The 20,759-nt window shown below is 37.8% G+C and overlaps 1 protein-coding gene across 1 annotated transcript; it reads right to left on the bottom strand.

Annotated features, from left to right (window-relative positions):
- Positions 1–549: 549 nt before the first annotated feature.
- Positions 550–20,314, bottom strand: LOC115414993 (AN1-type zinc finger protein 3-like). Its single transcript, XM_030128380.1, has 6 exons — positions 19,559–20,314; positions 9,995–10,035; positions 7,108–7,299; positions 5,392–5,457; positions 5,134–5,304; positions 550–3,548 (listed from the first exon to the last, which is right to left on the bottom strand). The coding sequence occupies exons 1-6, from the start codon at positions 19,624–19,626 to the stop codon at positions 3,394–3,396; spliced, it is 693 nt and encodes a 230-aa protein (XP_029984240.1). The 5' UTR covers positions 19,627–20,314; the 3' UTR covers positions 550–3,393.
- Between the last annotated feature and the right edge of the window lie 445 nt (positions 20,315–20,759).

Genomic DNA, 20,759 nt, shown 5'->3' with positions numbered 1-20,759 from the left:
CACATCTGTCAGGTGGACGGAATATCTCAAAAACAGATTGATGACATGATTTAAACACATTTATGAACAAAATTTGACATGAACAGATCTACCATGTACATGGAAAAAGTTTAGATTTCAACCTATCAGAAACTGTTGCATTAATTTTTATCTGTATTTTATGTTTTCATACTTAAACTATTTTGTCAGTGTTTGTACTTTTACTTATAATGCAGAATTTTCAGTGTATTAGTACACCTACTCAAGCAAAGGATCTAATGTCTTCCAACACTTGCTATGGTAGACAACTGTGATAAAAGAAAAAAAAATTGAGTCTGAAACATTATAGAGTAAGTATCTTAACTTCCCACTCTATTACGCAATGATCTAACAACAAAATTATATTGAAACTAATCAAATGACTCCAAGTTAGTTCGATAGTGTCGCTTGTAATAGAGAAACACACGGGTAGAAATTACAGTGTCCTTTTCTTGATTTATTTATAGAAATAAGACCCTGACCCAAACATTTGCTGATGCAGGCAAAAGAACCACACAGATGAACACACACCACATCCTCTAATCCAGTTTATTTTCCTCAGCAGAAAATGGAACACGATAAAATTAAAGGAGAAAATAGGACAGAATTATGTTCTTGTTTTTTTTTTATACATTTAACTAAATATGCCACTCTATGCTAGGGTGTAAGTAACTCAAACTGATATAAGGTTAAATAATTTTTTTCTTTAAAAGGTACAGAAAGATATTCCATTTCTTCCATTTCTCATTAGCACTCAAAAAGGAACAAGTTTTTCCAAAATATCAAAATAAGAACCAGCCATGACAGTTCTCCAGGCTCCCTTTATCCTTCGCTGTGTTCTCATCGGAGAAGACGGGAGGGCAGGGGGGACGTGAGGGACCGAAGAAACGATAACGTGTGCATGAGGATTAGCATAGTTCAGTGGTGTCTGCTTATAAAGGGAGCTCCACCTGAATCAACGTTTCTTGCCTGCTTTACACTTGAGATCTCCAAAAACAGTGAGTAACATCAAACTGTACTTCTAGCAATGCTGAAAAGTACTTCTATGGAGTCCCGTACCTTAATTAAACAAATCAAAAAGGAGGAAAAAAAAAAACCAAGGCATACGCTAAATGCCTGGACATTAAATAAAATTAAACAAAAATCTGGAGGAAATGTCAGCTCCTGCAGTGTCACAAAAAATGGTTAATTTCGGTGGAAACCCCTTTTTAAGGATAAGAAGAACAAATAGGTGTGTAACTGAACAATATGCACAGCACAAAGTCCAAGCAGTTAGACTGAGTAGGCTGAGAAAGAGTCGAAAACAATAACAGAATGGAAAAGAAATGTAACGAGGAAAGGGAAAACCACTCAATTTAAGAATTCACAAGTTATTTCTGCAGCCAAAACCAGCTCAGGCATCAATAAAAAAAAAGTCTGAATCTGTGACGTCACCATATGTGCAACCTCGGGGTCATATTTGTGACAGTATTTACTGTCGTTTAACAAAATGCAAACGATCTTGCAAAAAATCCTACTTTCACTGTTGTCCGAGCACCTGGCTGCAGAGAACCAATCATGTTTGGCTTTAATATTTCACCAAACTAAAAGCTTCAACCAGCTTTTGGTTAATTTTCCAGCCTTAATTGATGCGACACCACAGATTTAAACTACCTTGAAACTTGTACAAACGATGCCCTGGTTGGTGATTGAAAGTAAAAGGAGAAAAAATTAAGTTTTGTATATTAAGTATGGAGGTCGAGAACAGCAGCTCTTGTGATTATTTTCTTAATGCTGCTTTTCAGTCTTTATCTCAATACAACACAGGTCATTTTCTTGTGATACTCAGTGAGCTTTGTTGTATTATGACAGGAGATAACAATCGATCAGTAAAAGAAAACAAAGATCTTGTTTCCCCTCATTTACTTATTAAAACTTTCAGCGTTTTCTCATCATAATGTCAATGGATAAATCATCTCGGCAGGTAATTGGCCTTTTGTTTTCATGAGATACTGAAATAACTGTGATCTTGAAGACAGTGCAAGAAAAAAAAAAAAAATCACAAGCACAACAGTTCTCTTCCATTAAAAGAAAAGAAAAAGACATCCCCAGTCTGTAAATGACCCCAAATCCTACCTGCAAATAAAACACAAAAATAAATTATAAAACCATTTCAATGGTTATTGTCAGATGGCAAGATTAACACTCTTTACCGACCACTATTGAGATACACTCAGGTAATTTTCTTCCTTGACGTTTTGGCGAAGATGTCTTCATCTGAATACAAAAAATTAAGCCGTATTCTCCTTAATGCATCAAGAACAACAGTACCACTCATTGCAAGAAAAAAAAAAGGGCAAGAGGGGGGAAGAGGATCTGCTACACAGACTTTTTATCTGAGTGACTCTTGTCCATTAGTGTGGTTTTTGTTTTTAGTTTTTTATATTTATTTGTATTTTTCTTTTTGTCAACAGAACAGTCCACGTGAGCAGAGGCAGGGATTGGCTGTAATTGTCCACCACAACACCGTGGTTGAGCAGTAAAAACGGAGCTAACCACCATGACGGCCACACAGGAAAAAAAAAAGGAAGAAAAAAAAAAAACAGTGTGACAGCATCCTTGGACTGCCTCACATGACCAAATGACACCTCAAACCTGCACAAATACACCGCTGCTGGTACCATGCACAAGCAAAACCCGGAGTGATGCTGCACATGGACCTAGTGGAAGAAAAAAAAGAAAAGAAGAAGAGGAAGGCGGGGTTACAGGTTTGATACTCCAACCCCTTGATGACGACCTGAGGCGTGGTCGTGGGACAGAGCTGAACACCACACCCGCGACCAAGAAATGGGGGGAAAAAACAAAACAAGCAACCTGCTGTGTAATGAGTCCACACGGATCAGTTCAGCCCAAAGCTACAACAGTTCAACATCTTCTCCTGTACTGGAAAAAACAAAAAAAAACAAAAAAAAAAACGGAGCATGAGCAAAGAGGAGGAGACTGTGGTGAGATGCGCCGGAGCTGTGCATGATGTACAACGGACCGGCTCCCCCTCTGCGGCGTCCTTCCTCTGAAACACGGGGTGGGGTTTGGGGTTAAGGCTGTGTGTGTGAACATGCGATACTGAACGTGGCTCCGCAGATCAGCCACCGGTCGGCCCCTCCCCCTTCGCCGCCTTGAGCCTCGTCCGGGCGTTAACGGGGCGGCGTCGAGCTCAGATCCAGAATCATCGGGTCAGATGCAGGGTGTTACGACGATGCTCCCTCCCCTCCTCTTCTTCCCTCCCTCCCCCCTCCCTCCCTCTCCCACCCATCATCCCAATTGTCATTCCTCCCTCCTCCTCCTCCTCCTTTTACTTCTCATCTCTAACTGGATGGCTGGTCACACCGTGGCCAATCAGGAGCACTCCTCCCCGATGCGTTGGCATGAGCGGCCCACCTTGCGGTCCAGCTTCACCATCTTGAGGACAGCCTCCTCGCGCCCGCGGCCCAGATGGTCAAACAGACAGTCGTGCTGCTCAGGGAGACGGTGAAGCATGCAGAAAACGTAGCCTGGGAAAGACACGGTGACAAAGTGAGCAGCGAGACATGATGGCTCACTACCTCTGACAATGGAGAAGATATAACATGACCCCGAACACACTCCATACTGAACTACCTCCAGAAAATGTTCTGTAATTATTAAAGCATTTTGTAGCATCATTTACACTACAGCTGCAAGTAACAGCTGATTTAATTTGGAATATGTGGCATCTTTTTAAGTTTCCTAATTCTTATATAATGCAAAAGAAAAAAAGTGTGCAATTTACAAACACTATCTGAACAGTACCGAATGGATCAGATTCAATGCTTGACACTCTGCGCATCAAATAGAATGGAATGTTGAGTCAAACAGTGGAACAGCCAATGAGAGTAACCCAACTGAGAGGCATCAGCAGCTGGATGATACGAATTGTGCAACTAAAACTAGAAAAGTGATGGCAGTGGGAGTGCTAATAGCAGATTGTTTATTTTTCAAGTCACTACTCCTATGTCTGATATATGCATTCTTACAAATTAAGTATTCCAGATGGTTACAATTCATATGTACATGCAGTCAACTTTGAAGCTTCAAGATTAAAGTATGCAGCTGCTCGCTAATATGGATAAATTAGTGTAAATGTGGGTAAAGCAGTGAACAAAAAGCCAAAATGCATTTAGCTATGAGAATCCTCATAACTAAAACTAGAAGCACTCGGAAAGCGCAGACCTCCACCAAGGCAGATCAGTGCCCCCCACCCCAGCCCCCACCCCCAATCACTACCAAAATTTAATCATTTGTTCCCTGTGCCAGTATCAACATTTCCTGAATTTTTTATCCAAATCCATCCATAACTTTATGAGTTATCTTGCACACAGACAGACAGACAAACCAATGCCAACAAAAACATAATCTCCTTGGCGGAGGTAAATATTCAGAAAACCTTTTATATACGTCAGATATTTAAACAATGTCCCTCTAATAGTACACAAGCATCTTTGGGAAACATATATTCTTGCATGTGCACAGGTATTAGGATTTGTTGTGGAATGAGTGTATATGATGGAGTTTCATTTCACATTTCAACTGCACTCATAATCTGATCCAAACACTGAAATATTATTTATATGTTTAGTGTTTATTTGTGTAGAGACAAGTATGTAGTATAGATTATTTCTAGAAGAACTTATAGAATAATTTGCACTGCCAGTCCCTGTCTGGGACTTTAAAGTACATAAAAACCACAATAAAAACCACACAGAATAATACATTCACAATACAAGCTAAATTACAAAGTTTAAGATGATTCCAGTCAGTATCTAGTTCAACTCATATCTGTCACAGTCTAGACACTAAAGAAGTGAAAAACATTCACATGTATCATGTTTAAAGTATATGCACTGTTTATCTATGTGGTCAACTGCACTCCTGTGTTTATAACGGGTTAGCAGTATTTAAGTATGTGTGTGTGTACTTTTTCGACACAACAGTGGCTGACTTTGTTGCCTGACACACTTTCAGCCACAGCGGGGGGGCAGAGACAGTGAAAGTAGATGCAAATGGGAGTGTGTGCGGCGTGTTTGGTCAACAAAGTGACACCAATGCGCTGGTACTGACCGCAGCGGCACGAGCCCAGCTCCTGCTGCACCAGCTCTAGTTTGGTTTGGCAGCGATAGCAGCGCCGACGGTTTTTCTGCTTGGGCGTCACGCGGACCTCCTCGCTACTTCCCTCCTTCTCGTCTGTCCGTGGCCTCTTCTCTGGCGTCGCCTCACTCTCTGGGCCTGAGGCTGAAGAATAAAAAACAAGAAGTGCTGATGAGAGTTTGGCCTTAAAGTGGGGCAGGCCACACACAGACTACTGGCTGCTCACTGTACCTGATTCCCGTGGACGTTTTGTGGGTGTGCAGAGTGTGCCTTGAGCTGTTTCTGTGCACGACGAGCCTGCAGAGGGAACATGACAAGGCATGAGATGGATACAATCCAGCTGAGATGTACAATACAGAACATAAATAAGTCATGTAATGATACTGATCTCAGTGAACAGGGATGATTCCATTTGGACAAAAATATATACAGAAATGCCAAATAAAAATGAACAGTATAGTTACATATGCCTTTGTAGATCCACTGTGATCTGTAATGCAGATGTAGAAATGTAGTTGAAGCATAATATTGTTAAAAATTCTGGTAAAAATTTCTGGTTGCTCATATTTGTTCAGGTTATTCAATTCTGACAAAGCAATATATACTTATATATTGGGCTGTATTTGACCCTTGAACTAAAATGAGTTTGACATCCCTGCTCTAGACCTCCTTCATACATTGTTTAATCTTGAATGCTAACATCAGAACGAAACAGTTACGCCATAAATTCACCTCTGTAAGTGAAAAGCAACACTGTTTGACATTAGTCCTCAGTAATTGAACATACAGGCATTCTCAAACCATATCATCATCCTCCTCTTTTTTAAAAAAAAAACTTTACATACCAATCAATAACAACAGATTTAATTCATATACACACCTGATCAAAATCTTAAGACCTGATGAAAAATTGCATGAATTTACATGTTGTGCTGTTGGGTCTTAAGAAAGTTCTAAGTAGAGTTTCAAAATGCAAAAAGAAGAAATGGGAATGAGACAAAAAACAAACAAACATCTGAGTAAGCAATTTATTGAAAACAACAAATAAACTAAAATGGGCTGTTCACCAGCAGATTAAAAGTGTAAAACCACAGCCTTTAAAAGCCAAAATCTGTGAAAAAAAAAAGTGAATTCACAATGTAATTTTCTGTCAGGTATTCACACTATCATGACTTCTTTTTGCATTTTGAAACTCTAATTGGAACCTTCTTAAGATCCAACAGTGAAAAATGCAAATTCATGCAATTTTTCAACTGGACTTAAAATTTTGAGCAATTGTGTATATGTTGCTTTAAAAATCTTCCAAGTTGTTTGGCTCAAAACTTTCCTGGCTCTCTTTTGGATTAGTATTGGTTTTGTTCCCGTACATTTCCACACAGTAACTTAAAGATTCATTGTAGACATTATATTGTTCCTGAATACTCTCATATTCATCTTTAAATTTATATATAACGTTGCAACAGTTTTGGTCAATTTGCCCCTGAGAAGGAGCCTCCACCACACTTCATCATCACTCAGACATTTAATTTCTGATGCAAAACTATAAAAGCATCAAACATTTAGTGATGGATGAAAGAAATAATGCTCATGTAGTGTGGATCTCAGCATTTGTCAGGTGAATAGCAGTGCGAAGAAGTCCTGGAATGTGCTTCACATTATATTATGCTTCCTCGTAGCTGAAAGGTTCATCATTCTGCCAGTCGACACAGTCAGAACCTTATTGGATATATTTGTCGTACTCGATCTGTCTCTGTACTTTCCCGCCGGGTTTCGAGACAAAATAGAATGGACTGTCCCTTCTTCATGAGCAGAAGGGGCAGAGGTTGTTATGGTTTTGTCAGTTCTGTGTTCCTTGATTTTTTGGACATTTCTTATAGGATCATACATTTTTCTGGCTTTGTGTGGATACCGTAATAAAGTGCTGCGATGTGAAATCTGCCGTCTTACCTTCCCTCGTGCTGGAAAACGTGGGCGAGGGCTCTTCGGTTGACGGCTGCTCGGAGCTAGTGGGTGGCGAAGACGATAGGGATTGGCTACTGCTACTGCTTGTCTCACTACTGAAAACAGGTGATTGGCTACTTCCAGTACTTTGGATAGGCTTGGAGGTGCAGTCCTCCCCCGGCTGCTTCTTCTGGATGTCTGTGGTCAAGGACAGTAAGAGGTGTAAAAATAGGACAGGGGAATAGATAGATCCAGACAGAGAGGGAGGAGGAGAATGCAGGGACAACACAGAAACTGAGGCAAAACGCTCCAGTCTGGATTTACGGTTTTGCTTATGAAATGCACATGGAAACATGGCTGCACACCACAAACCTCCTGTCACCATGCCTGTAATAACCAGTGTGGAGACGCGGCTGTGAGCGTTTACAAAACAAGGAATCGGGAGCTACTGTTCCACATTCGTGTCAAATAAATCCAATTTCATTAGACTGTGCGACGCTTCAACAGGGTCTGAAACTGATCAGATTTAGACGTTATGTGACGGTATGAAGGTTGTGTGGCTGTAATCTGTAGAATCTGTTCATTTCATCCTTGAAAATGCTTTCAGAGTGATTCAGGCAATAATTTGCTGCTTTAATTATTCAATGAAATGTGGAAATTGTTGTTTCTTTACTGCTGTTCTATTCTGAGCATATTCAGATTTTTTGCAAAGGATTATTTCAATATGGTGGTTTAGAAAATGAACGATTTCCCCTCATCATATATTGTATAGTATCAATGACTTCCCACTTCAGGTCACAGAATCAAGAAAAACAAAGTGAAAAATTATATTAATTTCATTGGACATGGTAACTCCTGCATTTTTATTTCTCAATGTTGACCCTCAGAGCAAAAAAGTAACAATTAGTATATGTCTTCTAAGTCTCATCAAATGCTTATTTCCTTCCACTGGATTGGGTTAAACTTAAGATTATTTACAACATGTATTCTTTTCAAGGGCTGATGCTAGAGTAAGATTAATGAAAGTAAACCATTTGTTACCCAAACCAAAAATCTTTCAGTTAAATAAGACTACCTCCAGTAAATTTCTCTATCCTGCAAACAAATGTATTTAATGCAACATGTCTACAGAGGGTATTTTGTCTGCCACCATCATTAAAAAAAAAAAAAAAAAACATATAATGCCACTGATTTGTTTAACTGACTTAAGATCTGACTTAAGATGTAAAATTCTGGACTACAACATTTGGAGGGAAGCTTTAAGATTTTGCTAGGTCCCGATTTACCATGAGAATCCATGACATGAACTTGGTAAAGTTTGGAAATCTGGATCAGCTGACATGTCATGAAAATGTCAGTTTTACTTGTTGTGCGATTCCCTCAAGTGTCACATTATAAAACTTAAAGCTCAGTTGAGAAGTTTTCCTGCTCTGCATCACCATATGCCAGAAAGTCAACTGTACCCACACAGAAGGACGTGATCACCTCTGATGACTGAGCGGCACTTGAGGCCTCTCAGTATAATAATCTCAGACATTATTGATCGACGGGGATATTGTCTTTACTCTTTCCCCTCCAGGGAGGGTGAGAGAGGTCAGTCCAGATTTTAGTTTCTCCTCCACATGTGGGCTAACCCACTTCTGCTCAGCCTCCATACTCATGTGGATTGAGTCTATTCTAAGCGTTTGCTGCTGTCTGTGATGCTAGACTCAAAGCCAGGCCCTTAGGTCCTCGCTGTCTGCCATACTCACTGGTTGCCATGGCCACCGACAGGGCTGCCGTGCACCCTCAAACCCATCCACCCAAAGCAGACTAGGAAGTCACTCAGAAAACTTAATGCGTACGGTGACATTTTCAGACTTTAATTGGACATTTTTGTTTGTCACACACTTGATAAATTGCAGGAAAACAAACTTAACTTAGAAGAACAATAAGACTCTGTGTAAGTGCATAGCTAATTTGCATAAACAACATGCTCATGCAGTATGAAAGCACACATTTACATCTAACAAACTCATTTCCCCCTATAAATTCACCTTTAAACACCATTTTCCTCCAAATACTGGACAGTATTTAGGAGTGAGGCCCTCTTCTAGTCCTCTACTTTTCCTAAAATGACCTCTTAGCATTGTTAGCATTCCTAACTAAAATCAGCTGGCAGACCTAGCATGAAGCTGCTGCTAGCTGCGTCTCAAGTTGACAGAAAGATGGCATCTGCCTGACAACAAGGAATATCATAAAAAGAAGCAAATAAGAAACTGTCTTTAAAATCCAGATAATAGATGAGAATTTTATTAAAAAGTACAAACTGATCTGTGTGTGTGACAAAGTGGCACACATTTGACAGTATGCAACCAAGCTTTGTTCAGTTGATAGCTCAATCTAAATTAAAAGGAAGCAGAGAAACTGACTTTCACCAAGGAGAAGACGTATATAAGCACCTGGGAGATCGAGTTTTCAAAGAGCAGCCACCTATGTAAAATCATCTCCTGACAAACCCTGACAACTGGGGAAAAAAAATCCTTCAAGCTGTGAGGACCATATGGTGATAGTGATCCACCAGTGAAGAACTGAATTTAAACATTATTTAATTTGAACATTTTAATTTAAACATTTTACATCATAGCACTTTTACTACTTTTTTCTAGCGTGCCAGCATACAAACATTGCCCTTTTCCTCTTGGTCACATAAGAAATGGGATGACAACTTATGATAATGAAAAATAACATCTTAGATTAAACAAAAAAAAAAGCTATTGGCATCAACTATTGCCCAAAAACTTATTTTAAACATCTGTATCAACACAGAATTTCACATTAAGTGCATCCATGATCATCAAAATTCATGTCAAATAAATGTTAGAAATTCCCATCAAAGCAAAGACAGACTTACCAGCAAAACATTTGGAGCAGAGGTTCATCGTCTTGCTGGACCTGAGCAAAAAAGTAAAAAACAGAAATCATGCCACTGATATTTTATTTTAAAGCATTGGTGCAATAAAATTAAAAACTACCATGAAAATGTTGAAAATAAACAAAATGTAAGCTCTTAAGCGTGTAGGTGCAGAAAGTATAAATCTGTGTCACGTCATGAAATCGGTCTACAATTGACACAGTATTTCCTCCAATAGGAAGACACTGGCCCTTTTTCAGAATCTCAGATGTCGGTTACATCAGACATACCATCTTTCATAAGCTCTCCTAAGGTTTCCTCTGTATTTTTTTTTTCTCTTTTTATTTTGTCACAACAAACTGAGCACAGGGCGACAGTGAAGAACAGAAGAGCATGGTGGCCTGTGGTGCCTCAGACTGACAGGACTGTACATAAACCTCTTCCAAAGGACCTTAAAGTGACATTTAGCATTTCATAGAGTGTGTTTCTCTGTCACGTTTCCTTCATTTCACCTTTTCTACAGGTATGACATGTCTGCCTCTCGCCTTCTGGACCTCTCTTTAATGTTCAGACCGTCACAATGCATGAGGCTGAGCATTTCTGTCAGCAGTGAGCGCCATCAATAGTGTAGAAAAGCTGGAAGTCCGTAGGGTTTTCAGATCATTGTTCCTACAGAAGCTATGTGACTAATGCTGTAAAACAGGACTACAGAGAGTGTTCTACCCCCACCAAGGAGACGGCTTAGCGCACAAAGACAGACACTGTAAATCGTCATCTTTCAGTAATGCTAACATGACACTGTTGTATACAACTTTAAGTCTGTTTTTATTGTTTGTCTACTGTATTAGTATTAGACGCAATCCAGGACAATGCCGCTACCCACAACCTCAAAATGTGTTTACACGGACCCCACTACTCCACTAATACTTGGAATAATAGTGCAATCGGAATACAAATACCTCATGTAACCACCTCAATAAGAATCCTGGTTGGAAGGAATTTTAAACTGAGTTGGTGTAAACATTAGGAAAACAATAACCAAATAAATACATAATCTGTTCTATTCTATCTGGCTGGAATGACATGTTCTTTCTGGACATACAGGCCCCAGTAACAAAACAACACCAGATCAGATGCTTTTTTCTGTTTTTTTTTTTTTTTTCCCAGACCTTAAAAGATTTAAGGTTTGCCGGATGCCTCAATGGCTTCAAAATCTCACAAACAACGGGTTGTAAAAACAAGGGCTTCCAAAGATCAATGAAGCTCAAATGTACTGAGTGTACTGAAACTACTGACCAAATGAAAAACTCAAGTATAAGGCTAAATGTCATTGTGGTTCCAGTACAGCCAGGATTCAGTATTACTGTTTGTAGTCACAGATGTGTCACCACGTTTCATGTCATAAAAGTAATATTCTGATTAAATGCTTACTGTCACGTCTTACTGGATCACTTTATTTAACCTGCATGTAAACAGCTTAGTAATCTCAAATAAATGATTAAATCCCAAAAGGGAATTTGTTGATTTTTTTAAAGGGTTGTACAGGTTTACCCAATAAACTGCTGTTTGAAACACAACACTGTTTATAATAACTACATTGTGGTGGTCTACGGTGCATATTTTTTTAACTTATGAAATCTATATCCGATCAAGTGGATCAAATTGGCCCTTGGGGAAAATATACAAATAAAATTATATTATAGTGAAGCCGAGTCTGAAATTAAATAAAAAAGAAATGTAATTTACAATCTACTTTTCCCCCCTGTAGTCAACTTAAACTACCATTCGTCAGCTGTATTCAGAAGACAGTCAAAATAAAAACAACAGTAAATGTTCTGTCTTACCCAGTTAAATAAATAAAATAAAAAATAAAATCCATGACAGACTACATACAGTGTTCGTACCAGTTGCTTTTACTTATTATGTGCCTGAAACTATTTTCAGTCAAAGTTTCAACCAAACTTCAGAGGAAAAAAATAACAGGCCTATGACTTTTTCGACTTCTAAAATGATCTTTTAAGGTGAAAACTGGTGTAAATTCTGGAAAACATGAATGGGATCAAAAATTCTCATGAGTTTTTAATGTAATGCAATTATTTTTCCTTTCCTTTTTTTTTTTTTTTTTTTTTTGAAGAGGAAGAGAAGCGACTTTGGCATCTTCATGGGTTGTGACCTGACACATGGTTACTCTGTCTTCAACAGCCTTCTAGCCATGATTTCTAGCCATCTTGTCAGTTGCTCGATGCAAATAAAGACGTTTAGCTCCAAATGTGTTGACTCTCAGCAAATTGTTTAGGTGTATAAATGTGACAATTCCTGAGGGAGTGTTTGGCACAACAAAAATGTGACAATGTACATCACAAAACCAAACAATGCAATGTAATATTAAGTAAATTTAATCAGCTGGCTCCCAAACTGTGTACATGAGAGGGAGTGGAGCGGAGCACTAAGTGATCGCCTGTCTGTGTTTCCTCTCAAGCCAAGATAACACTCCACTCCTCGAGCAGGCTGCGTTTAGATACAGTGTGTAGTGAATATTCAGCTGCCTCTGACTGCTGGAGTGCTTTTGCAGTCTGTGCCTTTTGGCCACAGAACTGTCAGTGCATTAGTTCTCTGGTGGACATTTGCTGAGACAACAAGCACCAACTGTATGTGACATGGATAGGCCAGACTTATTTCACACCAGTGATTCAAACCACTTAGTTCTGGCACTTGTTCCTTTATACTGTAAATGTTAATCAAGTATAACTGCCTGAAACATTTTCATGACAGCTTGTTTTTGTCTCCACCATCATCCTTCTATTGACTCTGGATTCATGCACATTTTACATATTAATAGAAATAAATGAGAACTCCTCCACCATCACATGGCAGCCCATCATAGTTTCGCTCTTAACCATGGAACGATGAAAGCTTTGGGGCTAGTGTGGGATGTGCTGCTAACATTGCAATGAATAGTGATGAAAATGAAATTAACTACATGTTTTGTGTTTCAAACAACATACGTCACTGCCGCTGTTATACGCCTCTTTAAACTGTCATAACAAAATGTACAAAGGAATCAGACTCTGAACCAGCAGCTTATGACCTAAAGAGGGCTGCAGCTGCACCACAGAACTCAACACAACTCATTGAGGTGAACTTAGTATTACTGTTAACATTGGAGTGTTTGAGGTTAATAAAATGGCACTATTGTTTGTTGTTTACTTGTTAACTAGGCAAAAGGCTACGTGATTACAGTGAGCCTTAGAACTTTGTGTAAAGACACGACAGATAGCTAGTAATAACTCAGGTAACTTTAGGGCGAAGTCAAGGGAAGGGTAATATCTGGTCAAAAAAATTAAATTACAATAATCTACACCAAACTCATATTTTGGGGTAGGTAATTACTTATATTTTCAGGAAAATGTATTTTGAAATGAGTGTGAATGTTTGGAAAGTGACAGTTTTCAGCCTCCATTCTGGGTTCATTTTAAAAACTCTCATAAATAAACTACATTTATTCCAAATACATTGATATTTTACTATTATACTATTTATGTCATATTCTAAACAGTGTTTAAAATGAATAAATGCATATATCTATGCAAAATACATTTAAGTATAATGTTAATATTATTTGTATGTTGTAAATATAAAAAAAAAATAAATATATATATATATATATATATATATATATATATATATATATATATATATATATATATATATATATATATATATATATATATATATGATTGAAATAAAAAAATGTTTAATTTGATATTTACTTCTGTTGTCCATCCATGACGTTTTTGGCGTTGTCCATCATTAACTGGAATTTTTCAAAACCCTTGCTTTTTAGGTACAAATATTTTTTTCCTCTAAACAATTATTAGATTGTAAAATAGAGGGTTTAAGGTATACACTGAATACATTTTAGGATGAAAGTGTCATAGGAAGTTCACTTTTGAGAACTTTGTAATTCTTGCAAAAAAATAGACGTTAATTTTTTGTCCATCCGTGACACAGTAGTTTTTGATCTTTGCATTTAAAAATATTTGAAACTAAATTTTTTTGAGTAAGTTTAAGATGGCATTTAGACCTTTCCAATTATGTGTAAAATGTGTCTTAAACTTGTCTGGTTCAAAAGTTATGAATCATAAAGTAGTGGGCTGTCCACCCGTGGCACCCTTGACTTCGCCCTTTAATATTTCTTGTCTTTTGAAAAACAACTTATTTCCAAGACAAATATGACATCAGTATCAGCAACTAAGGTTATCCGGCCAGCGGGTGCTCTATACGAGTCTGTTTCACTACAAAATACAGTGTACGTGTACATGTCAGAAACTGGCCCGTGCTTATTTTGGTTCCACTCAATTTCTTCTTGTATTTAACACAAAGCTACCAACTCTCACATTGCACAATGATGTTCTCACACACTGGAAAAACACTTAGTTAATATAGTTAATATGGTAGATTACACAGCAAATAGATGATATTGATGAGGTAGAAGGGGCAGCATTGAAGAAGTAAAGATGTTTATTAATATGGCAAAAGGGATGTGAAATAGTGAAATCTATTACCATAACATAATTGTACAACTTGCTGAACATCACACAGAGCTGCAAACATGGTCAAACAAGTACATGAATACCCCCACGCCTCACCTTCCCCTTTGGTGGCTCCAAAAAAAAAAAAATGTCTTGTTTAGTCTCTTGTTAAAGCCAGTATTTGTTTTGTGTGTTCTGGGGTTTTCAGATAGGGATAATAACTCTACACAGATGACAGGAATCCACCTAAAGGCTGGATATCACCTGCTATGAACCAGAAAAAAGGAGGAGGAAGAGGCATCCTTATGAGCTAGAAACATGGCGATCCCCATGGAGGCAACCTGCTCTCTATGCAGATACAAACGGTTCACTCTAAGGTAACAGAAACAAAGAGATTCATTTTCAAGTCATTATGCAGTGATGAAAAGATAATCATGGAAATAATATTACATTTTGGCCATTAGACCCTCTTAAATCTCACACACTGCACCTTTAACACTCAAATGAGTAAACAGTAAAGATAATAAATGTCCTAATGTGGCAAAATGAGCATAACACTTGACTTGTTGACACGTATACTGGGACGCCTCCGAAACCAGACCAGACTCCCTGCACAGTCGGACATTCACTCAAAGGCATTTGCAGCTCAACAGAATTCCACTGTTTTGTGGTGTCACGACTTTACAATGGAATCAAAACACTTAACATAAGGTTCTGCATGTTAAAGTGAATTAACTGAACACTTTAAGTGCAAACTGACTCGAAGGAATCCCTAGAAAAACAGACTTTATGAGACTTGCTAGCCTCGCCACAGTAAAACAAATGACCCCCGATGCAGAGAAGTGAAGCCATGAAAGCATGAATTTAAGGAACTCCTTTAAGGAACCGTCCTTCTTAACAAAGATAGTTTGTGCGTAACAGCATGCATCACTTCTTGTGTAAATTAAAAGCTAGTGAGAGACTTTATCGCAATAGCTTCTTCTTCTTCTACCTTATTGCTCAATGCTGTATATCTAAAAAATACTATTTGAATATTAAAACGGAAAACCATTCATCTACCTGAGCCAAATATGTTTTTAAAGTGCGAGTAACATGGCCGGTTCATCAGATAACAGCAGGAAAAGTGAAAAACCAAACACTGATAAGACGAAAACAGAAAGCAAACCATTAACCTTGAAAGCTGTTAGAGATGCCAAAAGGAGCTGCAAGCAAAAATGTATCCATTATTTATATTATTATACCAACCTCAATAATACTTTAAAAAAATGCAAACTTGCTTAATCAGTCACTTTAAGAGAAACCTAATGAAATCCTTACATTTAAAAAGCTATGTTCAAGCACTATAATTCATCTGTTATTAACACACCGGTTATGGCTTCAGCAGTGACATATTAGGCTTTATCCACATGGTCAGAACTTTTACTAATTACTACTAATTGCACAATTGCTGATACATTCAGCCATTTCAGTTCCTCCAACATCAGTTTTTAACTTCACCAATGTTTTCTGCTGTAGGGCGAGGTCAGGGGCATCACAGATGGACAGCCCACTACTTTTTGATTCATAACTTTTGAACCAGACAAGTTTAAGACAAATATTACAAATAATTAGAAAGGTCTAAATGCCATCTTGAACATACTCAAATAGAAAAATTTAGCTTCAAATATTTTTAAATGAAAAATATCAAAAAACTACTGCGTCACGGATGAACAAAAAAGTAACATCTATTTTTTGCAAGAATTACAAAGTTCTCAAAAGTGAAGTTTCTATGACATTTTGATCCTAAAATGTATTCAGTGTATACCTTTAACCCTCTATTTTACAACCTAACAACTGGTTAGAGGAAAAAAAAAATTTTATCATACCTAAATGGCAAGAGTTTTGAAAAATGGCAGCATCACGGATGGACAACAAAAGTAAATATCAAATTAAACATTTTTTATTTCAATTACCAGTATCATATACATTTTTTTTTTTACAATATTTAGCTACAACATACAAATAATATCAAGATTATATTAAAATGTATTTTGCATAGATATATGCATTTATTAATTTTAAACACTGTGCGTCTAGAATATGACATAAAAAATATAATAGTCAAATATCAATGTATTTGGAATAAATGTAGTTTACTTATGAGAGTTTATAAAATGAACCCAGAATGACAGCAGAAAACTGTCACTTTCCAAACATTCACACTCATAAAACTCCTAATTTTTTTTTTTTTCACATTTCAAAATACATCTTCCTGAAATAAGTAATTACCTACCCAAAAATATAAGCTTGGTGTAGATTATTGTCATTTAATTTTTTTGCCCGGATGTTAACCTTCCCTTGACTTCGTCCTGTAAACCATTTCATTTCCTCCTTCAACATAAACCATTCACTTTAACAATATTTGTGCTTTAGGCCTTTTTGATTAAATTTAGTCAAAATTCAACAATACTTGAGCAGCATTTCAGCAAACACATGCAATCTTATCATAAACTGCAATTTTTCAATCACATTTGAAATGCAAAATAATACAACTGAATTATTCTTTGTGTGTGTGTAAAACTTCTACAATAGCTAAAGCAAGCTACCTCAACTTGCATTTTTAAAACAGATATATTAAATACATACTCCTCCAGCATGTCAGAACATACTCAAGTTACCAAACTCACCACGTAAGTCAACTGACTGGCACTGGTTCAGCAAAGAAGAAAAACTCCTCTGCATCTGCATTTCCATGGACACTAATCCTGTACTAACAATTGGAATAACAGCCCAATAAAAATAAAAATCCCTCACGTAACCACTCATAATCAAAGAAACTCGATCCTCAAGTTTCAATGGGTTTGAGGAGGGCGGTGTAAACTTTTGATAATCTGCTCTGTAGGAGACATTTACATCAAAAAACCATGTGTCTAGTTAAATAATTCAACCATTTGTTTTGAATTTGGTTGAAATGATCTATGATTGGATAGTTGAAAACCTCCATCCATCCCTTAATGCAAGAAATGTCAATAAATCTCCAGTAATAGGATATTTTTGACACTGAAAAGAAACTCATGATTGGCCAATTCTCACTTAAATGAATTACAATATTTGGAGAAAGTTACGTTACAAATCTACATGGATGGTTTTTGAGACAGGTTGATTAATGGCTTTGGTTGATAAGTTTTACAAAGTACTGGCAGACCTTGGCTCCAATAATGGCCCACAGACCTTTAAGTAACACCTCAAAAAACGGAAAAATCACGCCATCTACATTTTTATGGTTTCAATATCGCACTTTTTGATTAATTACTTTGAGACTGACGCACTGCGATCCCAATTAAAAATAAAAAAAAACTTCTGACCTGAGGATCAAAACATCATTAATAAAACATTTTTTTGTGGTTTGGACCAACTGTGTAGGCATTGCCTTTCTTCAGTGATCCCAGTTTATTCATTTAAGTATTTATGACTTTGACTTCGACGCGATTAAAGGGTGATATAGGCCAAGTAATCAGCTCTGGCTTTTTCCAGTGCCATACTATTGTTAATATTTCAGCCTTTAAACATCCACTATTGTTCACAGTTTACTTCTTCTTTATCCCAGGGGTAAAATTCTGAAAATATATTCTCCTTCAGTGTGTCAAACATGCTCAGGTTACCAGTCACACCTGGTAATTCAACTGATCAGCACTAGTTCAGCAAAAAGGGAGGAACTACTCATGTCACCTGGCGTAGACTTTGATTGGAAATGAAACCTACATACTCTGAGCAAACATTGTAGACCAATGGAAAACACTGAATATGTGCCAAATCAAAAGGTAACAACTTAATATGTAACAAACAGACTGCACCTTAAACTAACATTAACCACAGAAAACAGTGTGTATCCAACGTGGCCTGAAATCTAGATAAATGGCTGACTTTCAAAGACCTTCAACAATAACTAATGTCTCAAAATGCTGCATGTAACCTTGCTTGACAGATTTTTAAGAAGCCTTGTGTTTTCAGTGAGGGAGAGGACAGCAAGTGGCCCCAGGCTGGACAAACATGGCTGTAAACACACAATGCAGCCATGTGTCACCTGACATTGACAGGTGGGCTACTGGTTCCAGTTTGCTTACTGGACAGCACAAAATGAAGGCAACTGGAGGTTAGGGCTGGGGGAGGGGTGTAGATAACCAAATAAGAAGTCATATGATCATGTTTATTACTGGTTATGCCAGAAAACAAGAGGATCCTTATATTTCTTCATTCATTTCACATAATAATAATAATAATAATAATAATAATAATAATAAAAATAATGATCTCTCTACATGAGGCATTAATATTAATTGGAATGTGAATATTACAGTGTAGATCTATAGTGGTCAGTAATGAGATGACAATTTATGTACATTTTCTCCTTATATTTTCTGCTAGTTTACATTCCTGTAGAGATCAGCAGCCGGTCACTTTTATACCGTATTATATCTAAGGTTAGGAGAAGTCATTTTTCCAATGGGGTAACACAGGAGCCATCAGTGAATCACATCCGGTATGCAACACACATCCACTACTTGACAAGACACAATGCAAAACGGGTGTAAAATAGCTGAGAAGCACTCTTATCAGCTCTGCTAACTTTACAGATTTAGCGGAAAGAACGGCATTTATCGTTATATTGCTGCCTCTCTTCGAGGTGATTGAAGAAAACATGGCAGGTTTAAAAGGAACCTGCTGGCAATAAATCATTTTCTATCTCGGGTACGTCACCTCCTGGATCACCAAAATGCTTTAAAACACGATATTATACCATTAAAAATAACCCCCGACGATTAAAACGATGAAAAGGGCGTTTATGGACTTTAAAAGAGTGTGAATGTAGCTAGTTTTTAAGCTAGTAGGTTTATTTATTAGCCAACTTCCCAACCCCCCACCCTCGGCCTGCACAACAGAACAACAACAATGGGTTTGGACTAGTTGAACCCGTTGAACATATTTCATCCGGATTTACCTTTCAGTTTTAGATAGCGGCTTTAATCTAGTTGATAATAGGTTTCACACTCACCCCCAAAATCCGCAGGGACACCGGGGAGGTAGACTCGGAGGTTTGCTTCGTTCACTAGTGTCTCCCATGACTTCCAACAAAAACCGATAAGAAAACGCGAGGCTGGGGATGAGTCCGGGGCCTGGTCGTTCAATGAGGAAAAACGATCAGTCAACTTAGACAAAAAAGATAAAGCTGGTCTTCTTTTTTAAGTCCACAAGACGGTGACAAAAATGTGGCGAAGTCGACCCGTTTCGGCCCCAAAAAACGCTTCCGTTAAGTCAAACAAAACGGCTCAGTTTGAACTGGAATAATTGAACGGCACTCAAAGCAATCAGCTGGACGTTCGGACGTTACGACCGCCGAGCGAAAAGAGGGGGGCGTCGGGGTATTTTACACGAACCTAAACGGCTTAGAACAACCGCCGGCTGTTCCCCCCGATAGGTAAAACACAATAATGTCGACGTTAAATACGTGGGAGGGTACCAGAAAAGAAAAAATAAATAGATTGAGTCAGGCCTTCCCCCTTTTACAGTCAGGACCACCCCTATTCACACGTCGCTGGTACAAAGTATGCTGGGCCGGAAACGCGTCCATCAAACCAGAAATGTCAATATTGCTCAACGAAAATAAGGCGAAATAGTATCACAAACAGAGAGATGTGCAGCGATATTACACGACTGAAAACAGCGGACAGCAATAAAGTCGAGCATTATGAGTTAAAACAGGCGGAGGAGGAGAGAAAAGCTGTGTGAGGGATTGCTTTGCTTTGATCGCTGGCTCCGGTGTAATCCGTTTTACTGATTACAGTGATGACTTCAACTCAGACATTTCTGTTTGACAAAGTGAATATCATCAGGATTGTCAAACAAAGGATAGGTGTAACACTGAATAATATATTACACTGATATTTTCGGATCGTGGTTCCACTTTGCTGACCGGATATTATCAAGATGAAGGTAACTGGGGGCTGATGTAAAGAAAAAAAAAAAAAAAAAGTAATATTAGTGTTCTGCCATGATTACCTTACAAAACAGGAGGAGTCTTGTTTCTTATTGTGTTTTACATAATATCAATATGATGCCACCCTGAAAAACATTAAATTCAGTATTATAATAGTATATGTTGGTCAGTAATGAGAGGACAGAAATTTTTTGTCATGTTTGATTTTTTTCCCATCTATGGCCTTAGATCAGATTCAAATGAAGAGCATGAGTCAGTC

This window comes from Sphaeramia orbicularis, chromosome 24 (assembly GCF_902148855.1).
Source record: "Sphaeramia orbicularis chromosome 24, fSphaOr1.1, whole genome shotgun sequence".
NCBI classification, from domain to species: Eukaryota; Metazoa; Chordata; class Actinopteri; order Kurtiformes; family Apogonidae; genus Sphaeramia; species Sphaeramia orbicularis.
This window is presented reverse-complemented; position numbering and strand designations above follow the sequence as displayed.

Coding starts and splice junctions, on each gene's coding strand:
- LOC115414993 (XM_030128380.1), bottom strand. CDS start 19,626: ATGGGAGACACTAGTGAACGAAGCAAACCTCCGAGTCTACCTCCCCGG. Junction 7,300..9,994: donor CTGCTCCAAATGTTTTGCTG/GTAAGTCTGTCT, acceptor CCTTGACCACAG/ACATCCAGAAGAAGCAGCCG. Junction 5,305..5,391: donor AAAACGTCCACGGGAATCAG/GTACAGTGAGCA, acceptor TTTATTCTTCAG/CCTCAGGCCCAGAGAGTGAG.